The sequence below is a fragment of the Colletotrichum aenigma genome, assembly GCF_013390185.1.
Source record: "Colletotrichum aenigma strain Cg56 chromosome Unknown KSG_Cg56_contig02, whole genome shotgun sequence".
Classification (NCBI taxonomy): Eukaryota; Fungi; Ascomycota; class Sordariomycetes; order Glomerellales; family Glomerellaceae; genus Colletotrichum; species Colletotrichum aenigma.
In genome coordinates, this window is record NW_023500908.1 from 6,024,840 (window position 1) to 6,044,855 (window position 20,016).

Genomic DNA, 20,016 nt, shown 5'->3' on the forward strand with positions numbered 1-20,016 from the left:
ACTGTCGACATGCCGCTGGTGGTGGTGGTTGGGGGGACCTCTCTCCGCTCCGTGGTCCGTCCCTCCCCCCTGGCGGCATGCACACACGACAGACTACCGGCCTCCCCCCGCCTTTCTGCCCGTACAACCCTAATGTGGCGTGTCCTGTACATGAGCAGGAGGGGGGAAGCCAGCCTGGGGGGGGGGGGGGGGGGAGGGGAGGGGGGAGGGAATCACGCACGAAAGAAGGCGCCGGGTGCGATGGGGGACGAGTGACAGAGTTCAACGTCCAACGGCGCAGGATCCGACCCTGTTCGCCCTCGGCCGAAGAGCTCCATCCCCAAAATCCGCTTCCCCGTCTCCGACCGCCCGCCAGAGACCGAACGCGAGAGACAGTCGCAACGCCGAACGCCGTCCGTCCGTGGTTCGTGTCGTGTCGTGTCGTGTCGTGTCGTGCTGCCCTCCCCTCCCCGCATGTTTCTAGCAGCATCAGGGAGCGCATGATGGAGTTCTGCTGCCAAGGAGAATTCGGATGCGGGATGCGGATGTGGGCGGGTGCGGGGCGGCCGCAGACCTCGGGCTGGGGCAGTTCTGGACTACCACGAATCGTGATATGTACTTCGCGCCAGTGTCTGTGGGGGAAAGGAGGGCCGGCTTGTTCCCGCGACGCTATTGATCGGTAGCTATCGGCCTTAGATTTACGTCGGGCGCAGGAAGTTCAGGAGGCTGACCGCTAGCTCGCGCGCCGGGTCCATCGTTTGTAGGAGACGGGCCGAGGGTGCTTATCGGGCCCCTGGCATGGGCAGAGTGATGGCATCCGCCGCGGAGGAGCGTGCTGGCCGGAAGCTCCGTAGTAACGACGACGTGGGCATTGATTACATTCACTTCAAGCACTCATCTGAAGTACTCGTCTCAACACATACAAAAAGTTCTTCCGAGAACCAATCCTGACAAGACACGAGAGTAAGTCCAACGTGGAGATTCTCATTCGCTCATTCACCCTTGGAACATCAAACTAGCCTATACTAGTAGCATATTACATCTGCAAAGAAAAACCAACCCCTATATGCCGACCCCTGACGTACAACCGTCGTGGTTGCCGCAAATCTCATCATCGTAGCCTTCCCAAAACCATTCTCGGTCGCTCAATGGGAGTCTTCCAGTCGGAAACAGGCCAGGGCCTATGAGCCGCTCGGCCGGATCTCCTGCTCCGCATCTAGAATTCCGGTGTTAGATGAATAACCATTCGCCTTGCCGCGGGTCGGAAGCTTACGTCCGCCCTTATTTTTGGTCCGTGTTAAAACGCCTGTCGTCCCCAGAAAAACCGACCTAATCCTGATATGCTTCCAAACCTGACCGCCTGACCTGTTGCCGTGAGCACGTGTGCAAATGTACATGGAGACGTCGGGTCCTTCAGGCCTTTGTCTTGTTCTGGGCCGCGAAGCAGGCCGCCACGTCCTTGCCCATCCACTTGTTGACAACAGCCTGGAAGTCCGTCTCGGACACGACGGGACCCTGACCTGAGCACTTGGCCTTCTTCTGGAGCTCGGAGCAGAGTCCGTCGAGGTCGAACTCGCCGCTCGCCACGTCTGGGCAGTTTTGCAGCTTCTCCCTGGGGTGGGTGTAAGTCACTGTGCCACTTGCTTGTCGGGGGACAACATACCAGATCTTATTGCAGTTGTAGTTCTCGGCCTTGACGGCGTCCTTGACCACGTCATCGTCGGCATTCTTGGCGGCATCGATTTGGTCAATGAGGTTCTTCTTGGGCACGGCGGGGCTGGGCGCCATGTTGTACGGCGTGATAAAGTCGGCGTCAAGGGCGTCATTGAAGAAGCTGTCGTCAAAGGTGCCGCCGCCCAGAATGTTTTCTTGCGGTTCGCGGTAGTCGCCAAAGAGCTGAGGATCAAACTGTCCGCCGTTTTGCTGAGCAAGCCAGTCGATGCTGTTGGTGTCGATGCCCGCAAACAACGACTGCTGGCCGGTGTGCTCTTCGCCGATGGTGGTCATCGTATCAACGGGCTTGAAGCCCATAGGGGACTGTGTGAACGGCTCAGGGGAAGTGCCGCAGGACGAACTGGGACCGGCATTCGACTGGGATGACGCTGATGGCGAGCTGGTCGATGTGCCGTTGTGCATGCCATAGGAGCCGGAGTCGACGCTGGCGCGCGACGTGGCGGTGCCGTTGGTGCCGTTCATGGACGGGCTGCTGAAGAGCGAAGTAAAGTTGGCCAGGTCGTCCTTGGTGCTGCTGAAGTCCAGTCCGTGGATAATGTGCGGGCTGTTGTTGTCCTTGGTGTTTAGGGGGCTGACGGGGTTGCTGCTGCCGTTGGTGTGAGGCGATGCCGACGCTCCTGTTCGTTGGACGGGCTTGGGCATAGCAGCACCAGGAAGGACGCCAAACTTGGGGAACTCGAACTGGAAGTTGACATCGCTGAGGTTGCCGATTGCGGACGCACCAAAGCCCATTGGAGACTTGCCGTGTGAGACGGAGCGAGTGCTCATGGCCGCGAGCTTGGTCTTGTACTCGTTGAGCTCGGCCGTCATCTTTTCAATCTGAGACTTGAGAATGCTATTCTCGCTGTTCGCATCCTTTGACGCCTTCTCCAACTCTTCCACCTTGGTCTCGAGGTCCTTCAGATGCTTCTCCTTGCGCTCACGGAATGCGCGCTGGGCGGCACGGTTCTGGGCCTTACGTTTCTTTACGAGTGTTAGAGAGATTGTCTACAGTCTAGGAGGTGGCAGAACATACTGAGCTCGGCTCGGAGGTAAGGGGCTTGCGTCCGGGCTTCTTGGGCACCTTCTCGGTGCTCTCACGTCTCTTGGCGCCGTTTCCTGGCGAGGACTCGTCGTCCTCGTCGTCGGGGTGGGCTCTCTTGTCAGAGGAATCGTTGTCGGTAGAATCTGACTTGGTGGAGTTGGCGGTGCCCGGGATATCTCCAATCATCTTGCCCTGGTCATTGAGGGAGTCAAAGTCGAAGCTGGAGTCGCCAAAGTCGTAGTCATAGTTGTCGAGATACGGGCTCTCCTGGAAGCCGTTGGCGGGAGCCTGGGCGGGAGACGTCTGGAAGGAGGAAGGCGACATGGAGGTGTCCTTGGTGCCCGGGGACTGGTTCGCCAGCTGCTGCTTGTTCGAGTTGAGGGCGGCGAAGAGCAGGCTCTGCTGCTGCGGGGTCAGAATGAAGTTGGTTGGGAAACCACCGTTCGTTGCGGAGGCCATTGCGAAGAGTATGTGAGGGGGCGAAGTGGTGAAGGTAAAGAGAAGTCAATTCGGTGCAGGAGGGCTACGAAGAAAGGTAAACTCGGGAGGCCGATTGCGGCTCGTGCCGGGGTCAAGATGGGATTCGGGTCCAGGCCGCCGGATCAACGGATGGTATCGCGGGGAGACTGGGTGTTGCTCAACAGTGTCGCGACGCCTGCGTGGTGCACTCGGCAATACAAGACGCCAAACTCGCCGTCGAGATGTGTAGGAGGCAAAGGCGTATGGAGATTGTTGGTCGCAGCAGCGGTGCTGTTGGTGGTGGTGCTTGCGGTGGTGCTGGGGAGTGACGCAAAAAAGCTGGGGTCCGGTGCAGAGTTGGTGCGTGTTCCGCCTTAAAGTTGCTGCCTGAGTCACACGGCGGTCGCCAGGCCACCAGATTTCTCAACAACAAGAATGGGATGCAGATGCAGAGATTCCACGGGATTCGGGGAAAGACGTGCTTGGGGAAAGGTGTGCGTGATGCGAGGACGAGCGGTTGGTGGTGTTGGTTTGGTCGCCGTGTCCAGTGAGAAAGTGAAGTGGAACTGAATAGAACGGCGGCACTCGGTGAGGGGGAAGATTCAGCGCCCTTTCAATTTGTCAGCCGTCATGTTCGACTCCAACGGGGCCCTACGCCAGTCCTCGATTGGCAAGGGGAGGAGGGGGGGAGGGAAGACTCAAGAGGATGGGCGTCGGGGCCCCGAGGCGCATTCTGACGCTTCCATTGGCAGAGGGCGCGCGCAAGCCCCGTTATCGCCGAACAGCAGCACACTGCACCGTCGTTTTCGCCAATTCCCTGGACCTGGCCCCTCTTTGCCCCAGTCTGCCCATGATGGGAATCCGGTCCCCCGGCCCCAACACTGTAAAGTGTCACCACTGACTGACCAGTGTAGTGAACTGCCACCTGCCCACTCGAGGACAAAAGTCACCTCAACCCGCCAAGTCCAAGGCACCAGCTCGCGTCCCCTGTAAAACCCGCCCTTCATCCCTCTAAAAACGGCATGTTCATCGGTTTTGCCACGCATCCTCTTTGCTGCCTCCTGCTTTCCGTGCTGCTGTTTTGGGGATAGCCACATTCTAAGCACCGCCCGCAGCAACAAGCGGTGGTGGGTGAGTGGAGGCTCCATGTCACTCACTTACATGGCAGCACTCCGCCGGACGAATATCATGAAGAGACTGCCTGCGTTTTACAACCGCTGCGTCTCGCGTCTTCCCTCTCGTCCATCGTTTCCGTCTCATCCACACGAATATCGGACCATCGCGACTTCGCAATCTCGCGTCCAAGGACCCCCCCCCCCCCCGCACCGGCCTGACATCTCAATATGACGGCCACACTACACCAGCTTCGGCCCGCCATCACCAGTCTGTCGCATGACGTGGGTACGCTCTTCGTTGCGTAACAATGCGAGTGGCGGGTCGTCGGCCAAGACCCAAGGACGAGACTGCGGTCAGTGGTGCTCACCGTGCCGTCACTCGTCCGTCTGTTCACTGTACGGGCTGTGCAGCACTAGCCCAGCCTGCCAATTCTTCAAACGGCGCGTCCGGCCGGCTGGCTATGAGTCAGGGTCATGCCAGCCTTACTGCGTAAATCCGCTGACCCAATATTCAAAAGCCGTGCTATCTGGCTATCCACCAGAGGTATCTCTCGTGCAGTGTAACCACGCCGATACCTCTCCAAGATGGTATTACATCGCGCCCCAGGCACCGCCAAAACCGCCATTCTTCCCACGCCATGGGACAACAAGCAATCCATGCTCTGGCTCACGCTTCCCACTCCCAGAAGCGTAGGAGACTGGCGTGACTGGCCGAAACTCTAATCGTTTATGGCCGTGAGACCGTCTTGGCCCTGATCAACTGTTCTCCAGAAAAACGAGAAACGGGCGTTGGTTTAAAAAGGGGCCAGATCTGGTTGATCGAGTTCCTGCCACGGCCTTGAGTCGCAAGATCTGCTCTGGTTGTCAGGGAAAGTCGTTGGAAGCTTTGAGCATCCGGATGACAAATGGCACTTTTCGGTGTTTGCTGCCATCACAATTGCCAGGATCAAAGGGACAGGAAACAGACGCAGTTCGCGGCACGAACCCGCCCCGGCATGACTGCATTTGTACTCTGCGCCCTTCGTGCCTCTCGTGCCGTTGTAGCGCGATTCCTAGTGACTGTTGTTGGTCAGGGACCACAACATGATCGGCCTGCTTACTCTCTTGGTTGCATAAATCGCCACGCCCGAGAAGGCGTCTAGACCCGAACTGCCCCATCCGAAAAGCTTACACCATAAGCCTCGGAACATGGCGAGGGGTTTGGCCCCGTGCGGCGGCGCGAAGGAACGAACCGCCTTTGCTGGGTGCACCTTTGTAGAGGTCAGGATCAGTTGAGTTGCCTCAGCCAAGTTGAAGGTGTACTGCGTAGAATGCAACGGTCTAAGGCCAATGACTGCTATTACCGTCTTCGACTACTGTCGCGGCTTCTGAATTGCATCGTAGGCGCACGTGAGCCACGGCACTGTTGCAATAACTCCGTTGCCACTCGGGATGGCACCACACTCCCGCTGCCGCCTCGGGTCTGGGGTAAGGTGTCGCGCAGGGTAAGCCGTAAGCTGCCGCCGCTGTGAAGGCGCTGGTGTCAGAGAAATCGTCGTGTAAGTGAACCAAGTCCGGCAAAGTTCTGTTGCAGGTCCCTTCGTGCAGACAGAACCACCCTCTCGGCGAGGGCGTCTATATCTCATTCCAACGGTGACGTAGTTTCGAACATTTCAATCTTACTGCGCACTTCCCAAGCTGCTTTCACGTCGTTCAGTGGTGGAATGCTCAGCTGCTTATAGACGCAAGCGCACGTGCGGGACGTACCACAACTCCCCGCACTGACCATCATGCAGCCGGCCATGGACCCCGCCCATCAGGGGGAAGGAACAGCACCAGCCTCACGTCAGTGACCATTCGTACGCCGACATCGAGCAGAACCTCCACGATCCGACATTGCCCGCACCAGCTACCTAGCCTCGCAACGGACCATCGAACACCCGATTCAACACCCGCGTCGACTCCAGCTTGGACTTTGCAGCCTTGCCATGGATCTGGCCTACGATCACATCCAGGAGAGCGCCCTCCCGAAGGACGCCGATAAGAAGAAGGGCGACTCTACGGACACCAAGAATGACCAGCCGCAGGCGTCGCTGAACGAGGACCTCCAGGAGGCCTACAAGGCTCTCTCGACGAGTGCTTGGGGCATGAGGATCGGCGGCTTCTTGGGGAACGCTGTCAAGCAGGTAAGAAGACGGCCGAGGCGTGCACACCGGAGGCAACGGCTAAACCGAGCGGCAGGGGCAATCCGTCTACAAGGAGGCGTCCAAAGAGGTGGCAGAGCTGGGCGAAGATGCCGCCAAGGGCTTCACGTCCATCGTCAACCGTACCCGGTCGCTCACCGTCAACACGGTGCAGGGCGAGCCTTCCGGGGATAAGGGCAAGGAAGCCGATAACCAGACCACGCCGACGATGACAAGCGACCAGGCCGCCGCCGCCGACGATGCCATGAGCAACTCGGAAACGTACATGACAAAGTTCCGCGCCGAGGCGGCGAGGAGGCTCAAGGAGCTCCAAAAGGCGGAAGACGCTGCCGACGAGGCCCTCCTGCGCTTCGGTACCAACATCAGCAACTTTTTGAAAGAGGCGGTCAGCATCGCGCCGCCCTCCGACGCGACCAACCAGAGCGGCGCCGTCCTGTTCGAGAGCAAGGACGCCCAGGGAAAGAGAGTCATTCACACATCGAGGCAGGATGCACAGCTTCACGTCATTCACACGAGCACCGAGAGTTTCACAACGGATCCCGCAACGGAGGAGTTTTCGACCTGGGGCAAGACTTTTGATGTGGAGTCCAAGACTGGGGACATTAGTGATGATCTGAAGAAATACCCTGAGCTGCGGACAACAATGGAGAAGCTGGTGCCCGATCAGGTCCCGTACGCCGAGTTCTGGAAGAGATACTACTTCCTCAGACACGGCATGGAGGCGGCCGAGGCCCGCCGCCGAGACCTCCTCAAAGGTGAGCCCGACTGACTAGGTATGAATGCCGTGATGCTGACGACTGTCACAGCCGCGTCCGCCGAAGACGAAGTTGGCTGGGACGAATCCGACTCCGAAGAGTCCGATTCCGACGAGTCCGACGCCGCTCCCGCTCCCGCTCCCGCTCCCGCTCCCGCTGCCGCACCCAAGGCCGAGCAGAAGAAGCCCGCCCGGCCGCCGTCGACCGAGTCCTCCACCACCATCCAGCCGCCCCCTGCCGAGACCTCCCAATCCACCCTCAAGCCCACCGAAGCCCGCAAGTCCAATGACGAAAAGTCCCAGGCCGATAGCGAGGCCAGCTACGACGTCGTCAGCGCCGCCTCGGGCGTCCCCAGCCGCGCCCCCAACAGCCCCAAGGAGGCGCGCAAGGCCGAAGAAAGCAGCGATGACAGCGACGACAGCGACAGTGACGCCGACTGGGAGTAGTAGACGTAAGAATTGCTTTTGCTGGCTGGCGTTCCCGGGGTTGAACTCTTTTCTGGCTCGTATGGCAGCTCTTAATTTGCGGACTCTTGTACATCACAGCCGCGGCCTTTAGTGCACCATCTCCATGAGACCAAGTCGGATTTCCTTCGCTTGTTTATCGCTTCTTCTTCGTGACCATTGTGAATCCGTCCTCATCAACCTCGGGCTGCGGCTTCTCCTTGGGGGCAGCGACAAGCTGTGGCGCCTCGTCCATGTCGACGTCTCCATCCTCGTCATCCTCACTGTCGTCCTCCCAGTCGGTCTCCTGGTCGCCGCCCTCAATCTTCTTGTAGAGCCCGTCAACCTTGGCGCCCTTGCGGCTCTCCCAGTTCTTGCGCAGCTCGTCGACGGCCTCGAACTTGCCCTTGGCGCAGTCGGCACGGATCTTGATGATGCGCTCGGCGACGTCGAAGCCCGTCTCGTCGTCGACGTTGACCTCGAACTCGTCGACCATGACCTGGAGGAGGAAGGTCTCGATGTACTCGGTGTCGGGCTCCTCGATGGCGTTGCTGGCGGGGACGGCCTGTCCGTTGGCGATCTTGGTGTAGGCCGGGAACAGCTCGGCCACAGCGCCGGCGAACCAGTCTCTCTTGTCGGCCGAGTCCGGGCCGCCCCAGTGGTTCTGGACGGCGAGGGAGAGGGCCGGCCACATGTGCAGAGACAGCGCCACAGCCTGCTCAAAGGTGGACTGGCAGGCCTCTGTAACAATGTGTCAGCATTTGATGATCCAAAAACATTAGGGTATCGACGTGTTTTGACTGACCTGCCGTGGGAGGGTTGGAAGATGCCATGGTTGCCGTGTTGACTGGTTGTGGTGTTCGCGGGGTACTTGGAGGGGCAGACCATTTCGGTGACAATTCTCAAAAATCACAATTTTTTGGGCAGATAGTGCGTGCGACATCCGGCACTGTGACGAAGGCTGTGTGGGGCGCCGCCGGGTCCGCATTCAGGCCTGGGCAGGGTCCTGTGCTGAGCTGCGAGATTGGGTTGCCGAATACGTGATGAGTCCCGCTGCCAGCAGCATGCTTGTCTGGCGAGAAGCTGAGGAAAACATGATCAAATTTCACTGTGAGCGTTCGAGAATTATTGATGAATGTTCGCTAAGCTCCCACGGTCACTTTCGTCTCACTGCCTGAGTCGCCAACCCAGCCCGTTCGTGCCCAACTACTGTTAGACTAATTGACCAGGACCGCGGACATTAACCATCCACTTGGTCTCCGCGTGATGTCATCGGTCCCCTATTCCGGCAGTGAGCTTTGAGGGCGGTTTCAGGGCCAGCTTTCTTCTGTGCTCATCCACGACGTGATGGTCTGTCCCCCGGGCCTGCCAATCACCCCGGAAGCTTCAAAAAGCTCCATGCCCGCCGTTGCCGACGGCACAGCAGCTGTCCTCGTCGCGAGCCTCATCAAGACGTAGTCACTATGAACCCCCTGAAGCTCAACACCACGTCGGTGTCGTTGGCCGTGACGCCGACCGTCGTCTCCACCCTCTTTTCACATGTGAGAGCATTCCTGCCCCCCGATCCATCTTCCCCAGATTCCGCATCAATGCAACCTGGAATCTACGGGCCGCCGTAAGCTGACCGTCCGTCCCGCTAGTATCTCAACCGCAACCCGTTGAAACAGAAGCCCACCGCCCACCTGTCCTACGACGAAGGCCTGCACCTCGTCCGATCCTTTTTGGAGTTCGCGTCGCAGCACACCGTCGAAGAGTTGCAGGCATTCACGGCCCAATGGGTCCCGCATCCGCAATGGGTCAAAGTAGAGGATGCCCAGGTGCCGGAGGACCACATCGAGAGGTCCGCGGAACTGATTGAGGCTCAATTGGGACCTGGGGGCGTTCACGCTGTTGGTGGCCGCAAGTGGTGGAGATGGAGACAGCCCAACAGCCCTCTCAAGGCCGAGTGGATCGAGATGCGGTCTGACTACCACGAGCGGAAGAGGAACGACGGCAAGACGACGCGCGCGATGCTGTACGTCCATGGCGGTGCCTATTTCTTTGGTAGTGTCGACGAGCACCGCTACCAGATGCAGCGTCATGCTCGCAAGCTCAAGGCGAGAGTGTTTGCACCGGAATACCGCCTGGCGCCGCAGTTCCCGTTCCCCTGCGGGCTACAGGACTGTCTCGCCGCGTACCTCTACCTGCTCACGGTCCAAGACCCCAGCACGATTGTGCTGGCCGGCGACTCGGCAGGCGGCGGCATGGTCCTGTCAATGATGGTCATCTTGAGAGACCAGGGAATACCGCTCCCGGCCGGCGCGATCCTCATCAGCCCGTGGGTTGACCTCTCCCACTCGTTTCCCAGCGTCTCTGGCGACAACCCCTTCGACTACATCCCGCCCTCGGGCTTCCACCACAAGCCATCGAGAGCGTGGCCGCCGCCGAACGAGGACGACATGGCGATGATGAGAGAGCAGGCCATCAAGGCGAGGGCTGGCAAGGAGAAGAACGCCACAAAGCTCAACACACTGGAGAAGAAGCAGGCCGCTCCGATTTCCTTGGACCCCGCTGCGGAGGGAACTGCTGTCAATGGTGCTTCGCAGACCAACGAGAACCCAACAGAAGACGCAGACCCCCGCAGGACCGCCCTTCAGCTCTCTGTTACCATTGACGGCAAGCCGACCACGGTCAAGGATCAAATTCAGGTCGGTGGTTTCGGGTTCATGAGGGACACTACTGACTGTTCTAGATGTACACGACGAATGCTCTTCTATCTCACCCAATGGTTAGCCCTATTATGCAGCCCACGCTCGGCGGCCTTCCCCCTTTGTTGATCATGGTCGGAGGAGGCGAGGTGCTCCGCGATGAACAGATCTATCTCGCCCACAAGTGCGCGAACCCCTCCAAATACACGCCCCCCAACCTCGACGAGGCGGCTATGCGACAAATTGAGCAATACAAGCCCACCGACGTACAGCTCCAGGTGTGGGACGACCTTTGTCACGTTGCCCCAACACTCAGCTTCACCCGTCCGGCCAAGTACATGTATCGAGCCGTCGCGCAGTTTGGCGCCTGGGCTCTGGCGAGAGCCCAGAAGACGGAGATTGAGATTCTGGACGACGATGACATTAGTGTCATTTCAAGCTCAGCGTCCGAGTCTGACAAGCCGCAAGAAGGAGAAAGCTCCGAGGCTGTCCCGCAGCAAGTCGGCAAGGCGGGTATGCCGCTGCCGCCATTCAAGAAGCACATGATTCGGCAAAGAATCACCCGGCATGGCGTGGTCCACGACCTCGTTCCTGAATCAGAGCTGCCTGGCTGCACCATCAAGCAGGAAGAGGTTGGTGTCGTTAGGCCCACGCCAGTCAAGAGATGGCTCCAGACGAAGGCTGCGTTCGATAAAAAGTTCTCCAGCACCAAGGCCAAGGTGCACAAGAACATCATCAAGGATATGGCGGCCGGGTTCGTGGACTTTGGTGACGGTGAGAAGCCGCCACCAACCGCTCTGGCTGGGCGACGCCGAGCCACGGATGAGCTGCTAGACCGCAAGAGAACCAAGAGCTTGGGTCTGGCTCTGTGGTCGCTCTGGGGGTCCAAGCACGACGAGATGACGATGGAAAGAGAGAAGAAGGCGGACTCGGAGGCGAAGACGTCCATGACGAGGGAAGAAGGCGGCGAGGGGGCCAGGTCGTTCCAGGACGTAGAGCAGCAAGACCCGGCACCGATCCAGCGAAGCGGTAGTAAGCGGCGCGTCGTTGTCGATGAGCATCAAACGTCACAGAACACCAGCTCTCAGGTCCTGGATTCTCAGGCTACCGACGTGGAAGAGACGCCCGTCGCTGCTCTCATCGAGAAGAGAAAGGAGCAGGAGAAGGCCAATGACCACCTCAGTCCGGAATTTGTGCCTGGAACCGGGGTGGCTGGCAAGCGACCGTTCCTCGACGGCATCGCCCTGCCATTCAGCCTCGGCAAGAAGGACGCAGAGACGGCGAGCATGATGACGCTGATGTCCGGCGCTGACAGCCGCCCCATCAGCCCCATGCCGCCCATGGACCAAGATCACGTCAGTTCAGGAGTCCAGGACAGCCAGGCCACCGAGGTCTCTCCTGAACCAACCCCGGCGGGCAGGAGCGAGCGGCCCCCCATGGACAAGTTCGTGACGGCGGCGGAGGACCTTCCCCTCAGCAAGGGCAAAGGCAAAGAGACTGCAAACGGCGGGGTCGAGCAGACGGCGTGATCCACGCGGGCCAGACCAGCAATACCCTAATGTGTATAAATAAGTTTTGGATGAATCTTGCATACCTCACGTGCCGCATGTTCCCAGCGTTTGGATAAGCGAAGCTGGGCGTGCAATCGTTTTACATATTGTTACAATGCTTCAAGGGTATATACAACTTTTGTGCAACTCAGCCGTCTTTCGCTGTCCGCTGGCACAGCTTCGTCTGGCGGCTTTTGTCCCATTTCTCCCCGCCGCTCGAATCGTGCCATCATTTGTCGGCCCATGCAAATTAGTCGAAGCCGTTCTTCTCCTTCCACGTGCTGAGGAACAGTGCTGGGTCGCGGGGTCCGGCGGGGTTGTTGGTCTTCTTGTACGTTCGTCCTGCGGGCTTCACTAGCTCGGAAACAAAAGGCGTGAGCTGCGCGGCATTCGAAGACGTTAGCAACTGCCGAGCTTGACACCCCGTGTGTGTGTGATGGTAGAAATCCTGGGGAAACTAACCTTGAAGTTTTTCAGGCCCTTCGGGACGACGTACGTCCGCACTTTTTTGTAGTCGATCTTGTATCCTCCGTACTTGGTGTGCTCACCCATGGCGCCGGTGCGGTTTCCCTTGTAGAAGCCCTTGTTCACGTCCTTGGTCGTCAGGCGCAGGTGCCTGAACTTGAGCACCTGGAGGATCGGGGAGGGCCTCATGTTGGGCGGGCGCGGCTCGGACGGGGGGTGGTGGTTGGCTGGTGAGAGGATTTCTCCCTCTTTTTTTTTCCGGAGGCTGTTGGAGGGGCAGCTGGTGTCAATTGACTGCGCTCCGTCTTTCGTTTGCTGGGATTCGTGCCGGTCGCGTCGGTCGGCGTCGTCGTCGTCGATTGAAGATGTAGCGGATGGTGTTTCCCAATTTTTGGCGTTGCGCCGGATAAGAGTTGGTCCGTTCTCCGATTTTTTCTTGGCCGGAGGGAGGGTGCACAGACCCGAGAAAGACGGCCCCTCTTATCGGGCTTTAAGGATCTTTCCGGTGCCGGTCCGGCCGGTATTGCCGTTTTAGGCTAATTCAACGGAAGCTACAATTGACTCTGAAAGAAGTGCAGAAATTGGCACTCGGAATCTGAGGTTACTTCCAGAGGATGGGTAGTTTTTAAATCAGCTCAATTTTGTCTCCGACGGGATTCATTTCCCAGATTGACAATGCATTCGTGTCTGACTCCTCACGATGTAGCTCATCAAAGCCCGCCAAGAGACCCAAGACAACAGTGAGGCTTCATCACTCGAGAGGGATCCGAAGTGCATCGGTACTATGTGTTGAATGATATATTACTTGTCTTCGGTGGTGACGGAGGGTGGGCATCGCAACAAAAGCGCCCACCGTCCTCAGTCAGACACGAGCTATCAAGAATGAGATTCTTACTCAAACGCTCCAATGTTTCCGTGAGTGGCTATTCAAATCGATTGAAGAAGATTCAAAGCACGTTCACCTGAAACAAGGCCGCTTGAGGTCTCTCACTATTCGATTCAGTCACCCGCAAGTTGGTCCTCAACCTTAACTGGAAACAACCCAGATTCATTCGTGAAGCTCACTAAAGGCTTCAAGAGCAGTCTTTCAACTGTGTTCTATCCTAATTTTAGACATAAAATAGCCAGCAACGTTCAAAAGTCTCGGTGCTTGGTCTTGTCGTAAATACTGCGAGAGATCAGACATGTCGATTTCATCGGTGACGTGTCTCGGTGTGACCAGCCAGGCCCGCGCAGACTTTGGGTGACTTTGGATATCCAGGCGGATACTTCTAGCTAATCGGGCAGTTAACTATCTAATTGATCTAATTCTTAACACTTTTGCTGTTTCTTTCCACTATATCTCTAATTTCGTTCATATTGTCATTCTTGTCGTCGTCCTCGTCCTCGTCCTCGTCGTCATTATCGTCGTCGTTATCTCCATTATCGCCTGTGCCCACTACGCGCCCGGATAGCAAGACTCTCTCGAGTTGGCTGTAGAATTCCTTTTCGGTTGCCTGAAATAGATATCGTCGGTTATCACGGCACAGCAATGGTGTTCTCGACAATCATAACGTAAAAAGCACCACTGCCGAAACATAAGCGAAAGATCATGCGAGCTGAGGCTGTGAGGATATGCGGCCAGCATGGCCCGCCGCGTCAGACGGAGACCCATCGTCGATGATCACAGCTTTGACACTCGAGCTGATGTGAACCCTTGAACGAGAAGGAAAGAAAAAAAGTCCGACGGTTTCCTCGGCCCCCGCAGTCAACTCATCCAGTCGATCCAGGACAAGAACCAACGGCGAACAATGTCAGTCGACGTCTAGTATGAGATATCAGGTGAGACGAGACTAGTAAGAGCCAGACCGTTGCAGCTGCAAAGGCCATTTCCATGCCATTTCACCTGTTTTCTTTTTCTGTTCGTTATCCGCGGCAATGCATCTGGAAAACATGATGGCAGCCTCACTTCCTAGAGTCTCTTGCTCGATTGGACGTTGCAGCGCACTCCGGCGCCCCGTTATGCTTACTCGACGACAGTCGAGAGCTGAGACAGCCCGACCCACGGCGAGTGACCGCAGCATGGTATGGGAAGTGGGAGAACCCCTGGATCGACGTCGAAGCCATCAACCGCACGTTCCTTTCGTCCCACCATACACCATGGGGGCCCTGCTCCTCAGCCATCGCCCGTGCTCTTCTGTTGCCCCCCTCGCTTTTGGCCTTCCCATCGTCGCCCCGCCAAGCCAAGCCCGGGGTCGACGAGCAAAGGTGCGCAGCCAAGTCTTTCGATGGCCGGGGAAAGAGAAGAAAGACTACAACGCGACAAAACTGCTTGGCTGTGCCGTCTCATACTGCCTTCCACCGCCAAGTCTGTCGCTTGAGCTTGGCTGGGGATTTTAGCTCGCGCAGCGTAGCATCTTTCACGACGCAGACGTTGGGAGACCAGATGCAAGCCAGCTTACACCGCCCTGTGTCGTATCTGTCGATGCCAGCCCGCCATCGTCGCCAATGCGTGCATACGCACCTCAGAAGGGTCTGGGACACACAAACGACGATGCCCTTGTGGGTCCTTTTCTGCAAAGCTCAAAATCATTACGCTTCTCTGGATGTTTTCCTCTATGTATGCCTTTTCTACTGGATGCACCATCTGCCGTCCGTACCCCCATGTTTGTTTCACGTCCTTCGGATGCCGCTCTGCGCAGAGCAGACCTCATCGCCCATTGTGGCTCCATGATTGTCGCAGGCGGGACTGTCTGTTCCGCTTGTTCCCGTCTGTTCCCGCTGTGGTGTGCAGCAGGCGGCCGGGGTCGACACGGGTCGAGTCCACAACCTTGCCGGAACGACTATCGTGGAGAGAGAGACAAAACAGATTAAACCAGATTATTGCGGCCCAAACGCCCAGCCTCTTCGCTTTTATTACTCGTAGTTTCCTTCCTCCAGGCCTTTTCCCTTCCCTCCAGTCTCTCTTCTCAGGACGAGTTTCGCCCGCTCGAGATCTCCGTCTCGACTACCTTGCTAGTGTCCTTCTTCGTCCGCAGCAGGATCTCTTTCAGCGTCCTCTTGGGCTTCTTCTCGACCTTTTCGTACAATGCTTTGTGCTCGGTCTGGATGTTGTGCTGGTCCTCGTAGTCAACGTGGACAAAGGCTCTCTCGACATCGCCGAGTCCTGTATTGTTTGTCAGCTCTGTAGCCACAGTCCAACGACAGCGGCAGACTCACCCTCGACCTTCCTCTGCAGCTCTTGCGCCACGTCGTGAGAAATCTTCAACGGAGTCGCCTCGTCCATGACGATGTCGATTTCCACGTAGTATTTCTGACCGGCATGGTACGCCCGGCACTGCTTCATTGTCAGAGACGGCTTTCATCATTTACTTGGCAAACGCCAACTTACGGTGTCGACTTTGAGAATCCGAGTGTCGTGTGTCATTGACATGTAAGTCAGCTTGGCGAGAAAGTCTCTTGGCGCGGACTTTCCGACCAGGAGCCAGACCTGCTCAAAGGCGTTTGCGACCCACGAGAACAGGATGAGCAGGGCAATGCACATGGCGCCGATCGGGTCGAGATACCACACGAAGCGATCGCCCACCACGGACATTATCAGACCAAAGCTATTGACGACGATGTCGTTGCGATGGTCAATCTACGCACACGCTATTATTAGCCCAACTGTCATCTGAAGGGACTGGACTCATGGGACGACCACGTACGAAGAAGACATGCACCGAGGGGTACTTTCGGTAGGCAAAGCAGTACAACATCAAGGAGCCCTTGGCGAAGATGGCAACGCCAACGATGACGATGGGGATGATGTGCAGCTCCTCAGAGGCCCGCTTGCCCTCGCCAAGAGCACGGCCTGACTCGACCTATCCCCAGATCAGCATCTCCAAACCCGACCAAGCCAAACCGTCACTTGGCAACTCACCAGCAGCTGTATGGCGACCGTGGTCATGAGAGCGCAAAAGAGAATGATGCCAATCGTCTCAATCCTGGTTCGTCCCTAGTTTTTCACCCCTTCTGTCAACCCCGGATATCCTATTGCCAAGGTGTCGCACGTGTTGTAACTCACCACCGGGTACTTGTAAACGCTTGGCCTGGCTGCCAATCTCGACGTGATGAGCATTACAAAGGATGAGACGAGGTCCATCTGGGCATCTCTTGGTCAACCTCTACACCAACACCTCACCGAGGGAAAAAGGGTCTACTGACGAAAGCATCGGCTGCAGTGGCAAACAGCTGGATTTCACGAGTCAACAGAAAGTCCGTGAGCACAGGGTCTTGGGTGCCTGTTTACCGATAGAGACCCGGTTGAGACGGCGGCATAGAGCTGAATGACAAAGAGGCAGAAGTTGACGGTGAAGGATGCGTTGACGGCGAACTTGATCTTGGGGCCCATCCGCGCATCCTCGTCGACCTGCTGCCTCTCTTCATCTTCGGCGCCCAGGAACTGGTCGATGAGCTCGTTCTGGCGGGTGTAGAACTTTGAGAGCTTCCTCTTGTTACCCTTGGGATGCTCAATCTTCATCTGTTTCTTGGAGACATTGTCACGGCGGTGTCGGCCAAAGTCGTAGGGGTCGGGCCGGTAGAAGGTGTCGACGGTGGAGGCGTCGGCCCCGTCAGTGTTGGACGAGACGCGCGCGTCCTGCTTGTCAACGGCTGTGCCATTCGTAGTTGAAGTGAAGAGCCCTTCTGTGACAGCTTTGTCGTCCGTGCCAGAGGCTGGGACGGGTGTGATGATGACCTGGTCGTCTTTAGGGTGTTGGCCTGGTTCACTGTTGGCTTCACCTTTCGGATCACTTTTCAGATCACCGACAGAGTTGCCTCGAGATGAAGTGACTGAAGCAAATGGTCAGCGGTCGAGTGGTCGATGGTGTAGTGGGATGAAGCAGTGGCCAGCGGTGGTCAGTGGGCAGGGCAATCCGATGCGAGTAGCAGCAGCAGGCGTCGCACATCTCAGCGAGGATGTGATGAACCAACCACAGCGCCCAGGGATTGGGTAGGAGAGAAGGGAGGCGAAGGCGAGGCCAAGTCAAGCAGTGCGAGGCAGCAGACAAGGCAAGGCAAGGCCAAGGGGAGTGAGTGGAAAGGGGGGTGAAGGGGGTGGGCAGGAAAGAAAGGTAAGGCGAAACCCACGTACTGGACGATGGTTGGACATTGTCCCGGGACTCGCGTGGAGTTTGCATTTTCGGGAAGCTATTGAGCTGGGTTCTGTTCTTGGTACTATGCAGTAGAAGGGAAGATGAGGAATAACGGGTAGGCCGCGATTTGCGAGTGGGAGTAATATATTAGACAGATCCGGCCGCCATGCCGTGCCATGCTATGCTATTTGAAAGGTATGTGGTTTTCATATAATGCCATGCTTGCTTCTGATGAGCCGCCTCCGCATTCCGCATCCGCCGGGGGAGGTAACCCGCCGCCCGCTGCAAGAGATGGACGGCCCCTTCTTACGTGGACGATTAACAGTAAGCTCTTCAATGCAATGTGCGGGCGGGCTAGAACGTGTCGAGAAAGAGGGGGAAACAACAGCCCCTGGCAGGATGACGGCAAGATTTCTTGATTTGAGTGGTCTCTCAGCGCGGTCTGCCGGTTGTTTCTTTGGAAAAGTCGAGCATCCAGCCAGTTGAAGAGCGGTGATGGGGCACGAGGTTTGTCGGTCAGGGGGCATCTATTTCGGTGTTCCTGGTCTTGGACAGTCGAGCCGGGTCGAGTAAAGTGTAAGCGAGGGGCGATCGTAGGCGGCAGGCGGAGTCGAGTGAAGTAAAGGACCACATTTGGGCTAGCCTGGAGACAAAAGGCCGACGTGTCCCTGCAACAGCATGTCACGACGACGAAGGTGCTTGTTGTGATGGCGCATGGATGACAGAGAGAGAGTCGAGGACGATCAGGACTGCGATCCGAGCACAGCGGGCAGCGGGGGCCGTGATTGGGCGCCATTGGCTGCGAGGTGCCGGGCGGGGCTGTTTCACACCGAACGGCAGCCCCAGGTGCCGCGTGGGTACACCGATACAGGAAGCGATAGTCCCTCTGCCAAGAGTTTGGGGCTGTTACAGGCTCCCAAGGTACCTTACTTGGTAGTGCGGGCAAGGTTCTGATGACAAAAGTTACGTAGTAGCTGTAGCGTAATCCAGAGCCTCCTGTTGGCCCGCCTGTCTGTGAGCTGCACACGAGACTCGGGTTGAGTTTGACGAGAGCAAAAGTCAAGGGCCTGCTCTGCCTAAAGGAGCTGAGTGCTCGGGACGTCTTGCATGTTTGTTTCCTCGGAAAGCAAGAATGAACGACAACCGACGCAATGGCCCCACTTCTTTTCGTCTCCGCCTTCTCTTCTGCATCACGCTCTCGGATGCAATAGTTGCTTTTCCATCCTTTGCTATACACACCACAGACACCTTGCGCCATACACACACCTTTCCTCACAAAAACTGCAAGAACAAACGGACACACACACACTCACGTCTCCAGCGTCCCAGACATCGACAGATACGTCGTCTCGTCGTCGCTGCGCCCAGCCTCGCTTGATCTCAGACGCCGAGAGAAGCTCCTCTTTTCCCTCTTTTCCTTGGCTCTCCAGGTTTGAGCTGCCCTTGCCCAGAAACCCGATGTGCGCGACCATTGACGACGTTTGCCCTCCAGCATGTCATCCCATCCCATCTGTGAGCCCATTCAGAGTCAGTCGCCTGCCTCGAGAGCTTCAGCCATCAGCTATGATGCATCAGCCTCCGACTAAGCCGCGACCCCGATCGTCGCCTGTTAGGTAAACCGCCAAAACCTGCCCCTCACCCGGCCGCCGATTAGTGTAGGCAACTCAGCACGTGAGACGAGACACAGGAGACGCAGAGAGACCCAGCAGAGACCCACGGCAGGGCTGGTGTGAACTCGAAAAAGAAGCACGCCAGAAGGTCAGTGTCAAGGGTGCTGCGGCGGCTGCTGTCTTGTGCTGCTGGGCCACCTCGACGAACAGACACTTGCAGAAGCTGCAGCAGCAACAGCCACAGCAGCAGCAACAGCGGCAGATGCGAGTGCGGATGCACACACGATCTCGGGGGCTAAGGCAGCTAGCCATCTCGCAGAGAGGAGACTCCCGCCAAGCTTAATTTCTTCGATGAAGAAGAATGGCAGCCAAGCGTGTCAGCGGCCTCTTGGCTCGGCTCTTGGCTCCAACGGTTGTGCCTGTCCCGCCGAGCCATCCCCTTCCTCCGCCTCCTCCATCCTCCAGCCCCCCCGCGCCGCCAACACCAGGGACAGACGCCTCTCCAGGGTCAAATCGACTTAAGAATTCTCCGACTGGCGACCCTGGACGCAGACCCCGGGAACCTCCCGTTTCACACAACCCAAATTTTTCATATGCCGGCAAGCCCCATTTGACGCGCACCCCACGTCCCACACCCCTGTCTTCTGTGGCCTCTTGCGTCGTCTTTTGTCCTGGGCTGGCAACTTCCCGATGGAAGATCGACCGTCGTCTCGTTTTGGATGGTTGTTCATCATTCGCGCCATCTAAGACTACACCAAACTAGACAGCAACCTGCTATGCAGTATGGCCCAACACCAAGCGCTGGCCGGCAACGGTGGCAGAAGAAGTCGAGACGAATTGCGGCCGATAGACACAACCGACCCTCCAATCCGCGTCTATCCGCCCACCAATTCGTTTC

At 57.5% G+C, this 20,016-nt stretch overlaps 7 protein-coding genes across 7 annotated transcripts; 2 read left to right on the forward strand and 5 right to left on the reverse strand.

The window, feature by feature from the left end:
• Positions 1-1,392: 1,392 nt before the first annotated feature.
• On the reverse strand, positions 1,393-3,196 carry napA-2 (AP-1-like transcription factor napA; the record flags this gene model as incomplete). Its single annotated transcript, XM_037318901.1, has 3 exons — positions 1,393-1,591; positions 1,643-2,676; positions 2,729-3,196. The coding sequence occupies 3 exons, from the start codon at positions 3,194-3,196 to the stop codon at positions 1,393-1,395; spliced, it is 1,701 nt and encodes a 566-aa protein (XP_037184026.1).
• A 3,082-nt stretch (positions 3,197-6,278) lies between these two features.
• Positions 6,279-7,695, forward strand: CGCA056_v003645 (BSD domain-containing protein; the record flags this gene model as incomplete). The annotated part of the gene is made up of 3 exons (XM_037318902.1): positions 6,279-6,476; positions 6,532-7,249; positions 7,301-7,695. 3 exons carry the CDS (start codon positions 6,279-6,281, stop codon positions 7,693-7,695), a joined length of 1,311 nt encoding a protein of 436 aa, XP_037184027.1.
• A 154-nt stretch (positions 7,696-7,849) lies between these two features.
• Positions 7,850-8,525, reverse strand: TSR2 (Pre-rRNA-processing protein TSR2; the record flags this gene model as incomplete). Its single annotated transcript, XM_037318903.1, has 2 exons — positions 7,850-8,433; positions 8,498-8,525. The coding sequence occupies 2 exons, from the start codon at positions 8,523-8,525 to the stop codon at positions 7,850-7,852; spliced, it is 612 nt and encodes a 203-aa protein (XP_037184028.1).
• Positions 8,526-9,155: 630 nt separating this feature from the next.
• On the forward strand, positions 9,156-11,908 carry CGCA056_v003647 (AB hydrolase superfamily protein; the record flags this gene model as incomplete). The annotated part of the gene is made up of 3 exons (XM_037318904.1): positions 9,156-9,233; positions 9,333-10,379; positions 10,424-11,908. The coding sequence occupies 3 exons, from the start codon at positions 9,156-9,158 to the stop codon at positions 11,906-11,908; spliced, it is 2,610 nt and encodes an 869-aa protein (XP_037184029.1).
• Positions 11,909-12,179: 271 nt separating this feature from the next.
• Positions 12,180-12,583, reverse strand: CGCA056_v003648 (54S ribosomal protein L27; the record flags this gene model as incomplete). The annotated part of the gene is made up of 2 exons (XM_037318905.1): positions 12,180-12,308; positions 12,392-12,583. The coding sequence occupies 2 exons, from the start codon at positions 12,581-12,583 to the stop codon at positions 12,180-12,182; spliced, it is 321 nt and encodes a 106-aa protein (XP_037184020.1).
• Positions 12,584-15,342: 2,759 nt separating this feature from the next.
• Positions 15,343-16,322, reverse strand: MTP10 (Metal tolerance protein 10; the record flags this gene model as incomplete). The annotated part of the gene is made up of 5 exons (XM_037318906.1): positions 15,343-15,539; positions 15,593-15,710; positions 15,765-16,013; positions 16,081-16,236; positions 16,296-16,322. The coding sequence occupies 5 exons, from the start codon at positions 16,320-16,322 to the stop codon at positions 15,343-15,345; spliced, it is 747 nt and encodes a 248-aa protein (XP_037184021.1).
• Positions 16,323-16,378: 56 nt separating this feature from the next.
• On the reverse strand, positions 16,379-17,553 carry MTP7-1 (Metal tolerance protein 7; the record flags this gene model as incomplete). The annotated part of the gene is made up of 5 exons (XM_037318907.1): positions 16,379-16,384; positions 16,440-16,517; positions 16,580-16,606; positions 16,665-17,206; positions 17,508-17,553. 5 exons carry the CDS (start codon positions 17,551-17,553, stop codon positions 16,379-16,381), a joined length of 699 nt encoding a protein of 232 aa, XP_037183055.1.
• Positions 17,554-20,016: the final 2,463 nt, after the last annotated feature.